The 10,215-nt window shown below is 43.9% G+C and overlaps 1 protein-coding gene across 1 annotated transcript; it reads left to right on the forward strand.

Annotated features, from left to right (window-relative positions):
* The first annotated feature begins 2,559 nt into the window (after positions 1 to 2,559).
* On the forward strand, positions 2,560 to 2,931 carry LOC100758511 (peptidyl-prolyl cis-trans isomerase A-like). The gene has a single exon (XM_027419036.1). The coding sequence runs from the start codon at positions 2,560 to 2,562 to the stop codon at positions 2,929 to 2,931; it is 372 nt and encodes a 123-aa protein (XP_027274837.1).
* The last annotated feature ends 7,284 nt before the right edge of the window (positions 2,932 to 10,215 follow it).

Below are 10,215 nucleotides of genomic sequence, written 5' to 3' on the forward strand. Positions count from 1 at the left end.
ACCAAGATATAAACTGACTTCCTAAGGCCTCATCTAAGTAAAGGGAACAAAAAGACATTTGTTTGGTTTAACTCTGGTTGGTTTAATTTTGGAATGTTCGTGGGTTTTTTTCCCTTTCTGCCATGTCTCTCATAATACCACTTTCTAAGATGCAGTAATTGGACATCTGGTAGACCAGCATCTGACCTCCCCATTAGCCCCTGTCCTCAGGCCATATCTACCAAGGATGCAAGTGTCAGAAGGGGTAACTTTCCCAGAAAATCTTCTGCTATTCAAAGCTAAAATTTCAGCATCTACATTTCCTATGACAATAACACACACACACACACACAGAGAGAGAGAGAGAGAGAGAGAGAGAGAGAGAGAATTTATATGTAGTAAGAGAGTGGAAAGAGTATATTAAGTATATTAAGGATTATCCAAAGGATTGTTTTTGATACCTCAATAGAAGTTATTTAGACATGCCCAATAGTTCTCTCTCTCCTAAGGGTTGAAGACACAAGACATGAGCAGTAAGATGACAGATTCATCACCTCAGAGTCTCTTAACTCTTCCTATAATTCAAATCATATGTTACCTAAGAGTAGTTATCTCCCTCTCTGCTGAACAGTCTAACTATGCCAGTGAAGTGCAGGATTAACCATTTCTATTTTACCAAACGTGTCACAGGCAAGAAGCTCCAAATGACCTCATTGGCTTATAGCTGAACTGGATGGAAGATACAGGAAAGCCATTTACATCATTGTAAATGTATGTGTGATGCAACCTGTCCTTAACAAAAACTAACATAAAATTTCAGTCCCTCAAGCAAAGTTAGTTCTAGAGATCTGCTCTATATCACCATGCTTACAGTTAATAATACTGTATTGTACACTGGAAAAGTGTTAAGAGGGTAGGTCTTATGTTAAACATCCTTACCACAGTTTTGAAAGATGCAGCATTGGATGAAATCAAGACATGGGGATGTCAAAACCTCTTCAGGACATCAATGCATGGAAATCTGAGAGGTCTTTAATACTGTGCGCTTAGGGGACCCATAATGACAGCCTGCCTGGCTGGAAACCTTCCTCTTTATGTAATGATGAAAGGTTATTGTTAAAGACACTGGAATTAGATACTAACAGAGTCTCTTAACATCCTTTGTCAAAGTAGAGAGCCTCTAAGGGGTGAGTGCCAATCAATGGCTTTTCATGTCTGTAGACACAAAACAAAAGGAGTAGGTTTAAATTACAGCATAGAGCTTCCATAACACCCTAGGAAAGAGCCCTCTTAAGGGGAAAGCACTTAGCAAGAATCCTGATAAGTAAGGAAAAGTGGTCCTGCTTAGAGATCCTTTAAAAACATCTGTCCCTGGTATCTCTGGCCATCCATAGGGCAGGGTGGAACATTTGCCCAAGGTGTCACCAGCCATGAATTCATAAAGTGTATATGCTCCAAATATTTCTGAAAGCATTTTCTATAAAGCTGGGGCTGAAATTCAATAGAAAGCATCCCTATATCTATTTTTTGCTAGCATTTTTTTATTAGTTCAAATTAGGAACAAGCTTGCTTCCCATGCCAATCCCTTCTCCCTCTGTCTTCTCCCACCCCCCAGCCCTATATCTATTTTTAATGGTATTTGAAAGTAATTAACTAGTTCCCTGGAAAGCATTCTCTTAAAGGCAAATTTTGAAGTAGGAGGTGTCCACATGACCGTGGACTGTGCACAGGGTGACTCAAGCTCCCCTCTACTGGCGTGCTTTGGCCAGCTCACACGGGGCCACAGCTTTGCTAAACTACACTTTTCAATGTCTTCATTAGGCTGGTTGGCCTGTGATTGGATACTACGGTGTTGATCTTTAGACCAAAGAAGTTGGCAGACACTGACACTCAGGAAGGAGCTTGTTGGTTTCCAGTAAGCTAATAGTAATTAAAAGTTTACCAAATTATGTTTCCCATTGTGGTTAGAAAGAGCCATCTGACTAGTGGGAATTCTGACATTTGGTAAATGATATAATCTGTAGTTCCTCTGAATCCTAATCCTTGAAATTAATGTAGGAAGTCCTGCTTTCTGTCGTAGGTGTTGATTGGAGTGATGACTGTTCCTCACACACGTGTTGATGTTGATCATATCCAGGGTAACATGATACTAACAAGCATGTGTGTGGTGGTATCAGCAGAATCCTTCTTGGTTTTTAATTGGGGGACTGGAGAAATGTCTCAGAGGCTAAGAGCACTGGCTTCTCTTCCAGAGGACCTAGGTTTGGTTCCCAGCACCTACATGGCAGCTAAAAACCATCTGTAACTACAGTTCTAAGGGATCCAATGCCCTCTTCTGGCCTCCTCAGACATTGTACATATGTGGCACACAAACATACATGTAGGCAAAATATCCCATTTATTTGTACACATTAAATACAAATAAATCTCAAAATTATACAATAAAATGGCAATTGGTTTCTAAAAGCTATTATTGTACCTTTGAAAGCAATTCTTAGTTTCTGCAAGTCAAAACAAAATAAAGAACACTGAGTGAGGCTTTGCAGATGCCACTGTCCCCTGTCACCTCTTCCTGCAGCCATGGTCAATCCCACCGTGTTCTTCGACATCACGGCCAATGGCGAGCCCTGGGGCCACGTCTCCTTCGAGCTATTTGCAGACAAAGTTCCAAAGCCAGCAGAAAACTTTCGAGCTCTGAGCACTGGAGAGAAAGGATTTGGATATAAGGGTTCCTCCTTTCACAGAATTATTCCAGGATTCATGTGCCAGGGTGATGACTTCACACGCCATAATGGCACTGGCCGCAGGTCCATCTATGGAGAGAAATTTGAGGATGAGAACTTCATCCTGAAGCATACAGGTCCTGGCATCTTGTCCATGGCAAATGCTGGACCAAACACAAATGGTTCCCAGTTTTTTATCTACACAACAAAAAAAAAGAACACTGAGTGAAATAGAAATTGTTTGCCATTTGGATTATATGAGATCTCTATCCTTCATTAATAAATTTGCTGCCTGGGTAATTTAAGTTAATGTTACTAAATTTATAAATTATTAACTATATCCTGAAGGCTTTGATCCATATGTAGCTAAACCCTTTGTAGGGATATTAAAACATAGGTTCCTTGGCTAGGCCTGGAGCCTCAGATTCAATGGACCCAAGGTGCCATTCAGAGGCTTATTGCTGTTAATGCTGCCAGACTCAGAGCCACACTGTAAGACCCACAATTCCATCTCATCACCCACTCTGCAACGTCACATTTTCTTTGTGTCATCCAGTACATGTTATCTGTCCTTACTTTTGGGACATTCACTCTCAAAAACACCTTGGTCCCTGTGTTTCTATTGGTGCTTAACAAACAAACCAAACTTTGGTAGCTTAAAAAGCATTATTTTATGTTTAAGGGGTCTACGGTTAGCAAGTGCATGATTGGTGCTGATTTGGGACCACATCAGTGATCTAGACCTGGGGTAACTCTCGCAGCTGGGATCAATTGGCTGATATCATATCATCTCACATATCTGGTGGCTGGCCAGCTGTCAGCCACAGGGACAAGGGTGACTAGGCTCCAGGATGATGGTCATCCAGTTGGCTAGGCCAGGCTGTCTCATACGAGCTGATAAGATTCTAGGAAGTGTGGCAGAGGCACTCGTGGTCTCCCGAGACCAAGACTTAGAATTTCCATGACTTCTCTTGCTCTGCATTCTGTTGGCAAATGAGCCAGGAGGCCAGCTCAAACTCCAAGGAAGGTCCAAGGAAGAGGCGTTAAATCTTATCTCCTAATGGAAGATGCTGGTTGCCGAGTCACTTTGAGAAGGACATGACTGCAAGGAAGGGTGGCTGTCTCACTTGTTACTCACTTGTTATTCTAAGAAATGCCTGGACAAATCAAAATACCAGGATAAAAGCAGCTTGAGCCTCCAGCTGGTGTTCCCTTTCTCATTGCCACAACAATCTGTCGGAATCAACGCAAGGAAAGAGGGGTTTGCTTGGGCTCATGGTTTGAGGGTCTCATCCCTCATGCTGTGAGGATGTCTCAGTAGAGGGAAGCTGTGGTGGCAGGAGCCTGTTGCTGGTCACATGCGTCCACAGTCAGGAAGCAGAGAGAGAGGAAGGCCAGTCCTCAGATGGCTTTCTTGTTACTAGGACATGGAATGGTGCCACCCACGTTCAGAGTGGGCCTTCTCTCTTCATTTAACCCTAAAGGAAACACCTGTATTGTGCCAACCAGAGGTGTGCCTCCTGGGCTGATTTTTAACTCCCACCAACTAAGACCAGCTATCAGGCAGCTGTTTAAACATGTCTACATCTTCCCATACCTAATAATGAGAAAAGCACGCCCCAGAAAGCCGCTACCCATAGTCTTCTGACTTAGTCGGGGTTTTGATTGCTGTGAAGAGACACCATATCCATGGCAACTCTTATAAAGAAAGCATTTAATTGGGGTTTCAGAGGTTGCGTTCATTATCATCATGACGGGTATCATGATGGTGTGCAGGCAGACGTGGTGCTGGAGCTGAGGATGCTACATCTTGCAGGCAACAGAAAGTCAACTGGCTGTCACACTAGGGGAAACTTAAGCACAAGAGACCTCAAAGCTGGCCCCCACGGTGACATACATCCTCCAACAAGGCCACCCCTCCTAATAGAACCACTCCCTTTAGCGGCCATTTTCTTTCAAACCATCACACATGGGTACTGGGACCAAAACTCTTCCAAGTTGCTGCTGGATGTTGTTCACTCCTGGATGTAAACAGTAAACCATTCTGTTTGGCCTTGGAGAAAGAAGCCCACATAATATGTTTATAATGCATTTACAAAACATTTTTCCTGGATCCCTATACCTTTTCTTCCACTTTGCCTTTAAGTGTGTTTGATGTCTAGTAGCATTTCCCAAGGACGCTGCTCTCAACACATTTTAGTGAATCGTTTTCAAAGAAGACTTTGATCTTATTTCCCAGATGAGATCTCCAAACAACCATCTAACTCTAATTTTAGTATTAGGACGCCATTCTTTGTTCCTTCATAGAAATAACAGACACAATTACCACAGGAAGAGTCCAGGATATAGAGAGACTTGGTTACCCACATCATCTACTGAGTGGGGAATTCTTTCCTCTTTATTCTTTTACTATTGACATTACCCTTTCAAAGTGCTTTAAAACTATAGCCGCCCACTGGGATTTATTGGAACATGCACAAAGCCAGATCTTGTTTCTAGTACTTTCTGCTCTTCTAGGAAAACAATTGCTAAAGTTGGGCTCCATTTGGTGATACATTGAAAACAATTCCTAAATGAACACATGACTTGTATGATGAAGTCCTAGGTCTACAGGAGCAAATACATCTAATCATCCCTTCATTTTCCTCCCTTCATTCTTCCATCCCTGTACACACTATTTATTGCTGGAGACAGAACAGGACCTTGCATATGATAGGAATGTGCTGTGTTCTCTTTAACATTAAATGTAAAGTTGACAAAACCTAGAATCACCTGGTGGTGTGGGGGGGGGGACGACTCAACTGAGTATTGAGTCTATCAGACTGGCCTCTAAGCATCCCTGTGAGGGGTTGTCTTGATTGTTAGCTAATGTAGGGGGTGGCAGCCCATAGTGAGTGGCACCATTCTTCAAGCATTTTATGTGTATAAGTGTTTTGCCTGTGTGTATATCTTTGTACCATGTACATGCCTCTTGCGGACAGAGATCAGAAGACAGCATGGAATGGTCCCTAGAACTGGAATCAGGAATGATCATAAGCTTCATTGAGAGTGCTGGGAATTGAACCCAGTTCTTCTGCAAGATCAACAAGTGCCCTTGACCACGGAGCCACCTCCCAAGCCCCGGCTTTCACATTTGCAATCCCTCTCCTGACAGATGGGACACACCATCTCAACCTTTTTCATAAACTTTGGTGACAGAAACAAGACTGGAGATGAGCAAAGGCTCTGACGAGTGCTTGATTAATTGGGGATTTCAAATTCAGAAAATTCCTAAACTAAAGAAAGAGATGATTTGTGGGGACGATCTTCTATCTGGGCCATACTCTTCTTCAGTCAACACTTCAGTTTTGAATTTATGGGGGGAAGAAAAAGCTGCCTACATTTGTAGAACTGGATTAAGATAAGAGAAAATAGCTGTTGAATGTAACATTTGTAAAGAAAATATGGTAAGTTCACAGATGTGGAAATCCTTACCCATGACAAGAAAGTCGATTACACACCAATGAGGGCATAATAAATAAATACGACCTTCAAAGAGACAGAGAACTCCAAGTGTGAAGCACCACACGGTTTATTTCTCCTCATGTTCCACAGCCTTGTGAACTAAATAACTTCTTCATAGACAGTGCTGCACACTTGGGAAACGAGGCTGCAGCAGCCATGAAAGTTACCACAGCGAGACTGTGGCTCAGCCTACCAGCCGGTGTAAAGGTGGGAAAAGATTCCTACTCCACATCACATCGTGGGATAATAGACCTCACAGATGAGGGACTGTGCCCGTCACAGCTTGTCTTGTCTCATTTGGTTACTCACCCTGTGTCCAGAATGTGCTTTAAGCAGATAGACAAGCATTTTCTAAACTTGTGCTGTCCTGGTGCAGAAGGTCCGTGTCACTGAGAGGCCTGCACGGGGCTCTCCACAGATGGCTTTGCGCAGACTAAAGTAGTGAGCAGGGTATTGGAGACAGAGGTGCAGAGAAGCAGCCAGGACGAAGCAACTATGCAGCTGCAGCGGAAGAGATTCGGGCCCTTTTATACCAAGAACGAAAAGACTGTTGAGGAACACGCATCTTTTGATTCTTTTGATGCAACGGGACATTGCCCTGGCTGAGTTCCTTCATCTCCCTTGACCCCTGTTTTCTCACCCATAAAATAACAGCAGGGCCATGAAAAGAATTAAATAAAAGTGTACGGAACACTCAGTTCAGACTCGGAACTATCACGAGTGGTTAAATGCTTAGCGTGGTTGGTGAAACACAAACACGAGGATCTGTGAGGCGTGATCTGTGGGAGCAGCTGAGGAAACTGTGAAACAAAGGCGAGAGGGATGACTAAGATGAAGAGAGCAGGGTGTAGAGAGACTACAGGGAGATAACAGTGGGGCTTTCTTTGCCTGGGCCTGGGGCAGAGAGTAAAAGGGAGAAGTGGGACCCAGGCTGCCCTGCAGGAGGGCATGGGTGACCTGATGGGCTCTCGCTGCACTGCAATGCTGAAAGGAGCCCTCTAAGAACCTCTACCTGTGGTTTCTCCACCCTGATTGGAGCCAAATGTACAAGAGTGTCAGATATGACACAGCAACCATACAGCCCACGTGGTCTGTGCTCAGAGCTCCCTGTGAAAAGAAGGACGGACAGACCTGACAGAGAAGGGCATTAAAAAAATGGAAGTCAGATAAAAACAAATACTTTGATGATGGCTATATTTGATGTATGTTATTAGAATGACAACCAATTGAAGTCTAGACTGTCAGTCATTAAACTGCATTTAGTTAGCGTTAGTAAATGCAGATTAATGCATAAATATAATCAATAAACATTACTAAGAGATAGCACCATAGGAAGCCACCTGTGTTCACCTAGTCTGGTTCTTTGTTAGCAGCTCACATGATTAGCAAGTGACTAATTTTCCCTAAAAGAAAAGTAGATACTTCAACCCTTGCCATTTTTTTTTACCAAATTTATTTCAAAGTTTATGAACTAATCTTTGGCATTCTGAACCTGAGACAAGGAAGCATGAAGACATTGCTCAGGAAATATCAGCCCTGAGGAATAAGCTCAACCCCACCACATGCAAAGTCTCTCAAGCATGTTTCATTCTGTCTGTTTAGAACCCCGAGTTCCTAGTGTATACATTACCCTTCAGTGATGTATGGATTCACCTTCAGCTGTTGAAAATCAATACACTGAGTGCTTGGCCATGAACAGGACATTTGTCCTCCCGCAGAAGGCTCGGAGAACATCAGGGAAGAGGATGCAGAAAGAATTTAAGTGCCAGAAGACAGGAAAAAGGACTTTTGGGTACTGTCTCAGAGCATCACACAGCCTGTACAGTCCTGGCCTCATGGTGGCTGGGTCGATGGATGCTCAATCATGGATCAAAGTTCTATCCCTTCCTGCCTAACTATTGGCTACTGGTGGATTCTGGGTGGAGAGAAGACATTGTCTTCAGTTGTGTACCCACTAAGAGCCCACCAGACTCCTGTGGGCAGTTCCAAATCCACAGTCCCACAAATGACCCTGGTTAAACTGATTGAGGTACAAAAGCAAAGAAAAAAAAAAACATGCACACACACAACAAAACGAAAGCCAGCTATGAGCATGGGAGATTTATAAGGAAGGGGGTTAATAATCAAATGTACATTATATGAAACTTTCAAAGAACAAACAATAAAGTGGTTGTTCTTGTTTGTGTTTAGCACAGGCTATCACATCTAATTAGTGATGCCCTTTGAAAGGAGAGGGCAGAGTGTTAAGGCACAGGGCTCTAGATAAGGTCCATTCATACTATAATGTCCTCAGAGCCTGGATGCAGAAGAAGTTATATAGTACAGACTCCAGAGAAGGGCATTAGCCCCTGGTGAAGATAAAACACACAAAGGCATAGAGAAGGACCCAACGCAAGCTCTAACTAATCCCATGTGAGCTGAACCTCACCAGGGTAGATGAAAGCAGGCAGCCTGTGAAACTGCCTTCATATTGCATAGCTAGCACAGGTCTGTGCCACATGGGAGAGGAATATCCCTACAGGTAGGTCAAAGCATTTATACAGTCACCTCAGAAAGCTTTCGGTCTCGACCTAGACATACATAGAACCTTCCCAGGGTGGGAGTGTGAGGGGTGGTGGCTACGAACTGAACCTTTGTTATCTTTCTCAGAGTATTTCCAGGCTAGTGAACATTATGGTGAGTTCAGGTCCTTTGCCAGTCTTTCTGCAAGTCTGATTAAGCCCATCTGGTTCTGATTAATTGACAATTAACCTGGCAAGCACTGTCTTAGAAGAACCACATTTAGGGTCCAAGCATCTCCTAGCTATTATCTTGCTTAAACGAGATCACAGGACAGAATACAAAGGCAGGCAAATGTTCAATGGAGGATGGTATAACGGGGGCCGGGAGTGTCAAGAGGCTCCATGGAGGAAAGGGAACGTGGGTTTGGCTGGAAAGATGCCCATTTATTCCTGCTTAGCCTCCCCCATGTCTAACAGTGTCTTGCAGGTGATAAATGTGTGACCAGAAGGTGCTGACTGAAAAGACAGCAGTAAGGACTAATATGCTTCTCAATAAATCACCAACAGCAATGTCCTGGAGAATTCAGTTAGTGGAAGCATTTGTCAAATATCATTCCAAGGTTCCTAGGCCCCTTGTGTCTCAAGGAACACATATGCTTTCCTAGGCTTCTAGCAAACAGCTGAAGAGGCAGGAACCAGTGAGCACTAAACTTCCCAGCCATTACCCAACTGAAGGGAAGAAAAAATCCTCCCTGTGCATCTGGCAGGGCAAAAAGAATTACACCAAGGAATCTGTAGTTTCATGAAATTCAGCAGGCTCATTGGTGGGTGGTATTCCGTTCCTCTCACAGCTCTCCTCTATTTCTGGTATCTAGTCTCTGCCTGCGGACACCTCAGATGTGAAGAAAAGGGAGAGAAAGAGCAGACGCCAGGATAAACACGAGTCCACAGGGTACTTGGTGGCTGCGTGCCCACTTGCTCAGTATGTAAAAATCAAAATCTTTGCTATTTCACTGGTGTTCAGTTTTGTAAAGAGTGAGGGGGAGACATGGCCTCTGACGTCTCTATGGTTCCCTATCTCCTTTCCTTAAAATTGGTTCTCTCTGTCTGTCTGTTTTTGTCTCTGTCTCTGTCTCTCTCCCTCTCTCCTCCCTCTCTCTCTCCTTCTCCCTCTCTCTCGAGGTCTCATCACCTCCCATGTGCTGAGACTAGAGGCCCATATCACCACTTCCATTTTATGCAACACTGGGCATCAACCCAGGGCTTCCAGCACACATCAACCCAAGGTTTCCTGCATGCTACACAAGCCTGCTACTAGCTGAGCTACAGTCTCTGTCCAGATCTGCCTCTTTCAAATCATCAGTGGCTCTGGTTAAAAATGACCATTGCAGAGCTTCTCCTACCTTCCATAGATGGCTCCTCAGCCTGGCACCCTCCCCTTATCCTCTGGCATTGCCCATACTGCCAACTCCCCCCATACCCAGTAAGACTCCTCATCATCGGCATTA

This window comes from Cricetulus griseus, chromosome 5 (genome assembly GCF_003668045.3).
Source record: "Cricetulus griseus strain 17A/GY chromosome 5, alternate assembly CriGri-PICRH-1.0, whole genome shotgun sequence".
Classification (NCBI taxonomy): Eukaryota; Metazoa; Chordata; class Mammalia; order Rodentia; family Cricetidae; genus Cricetulus; species Cricetulus griseus.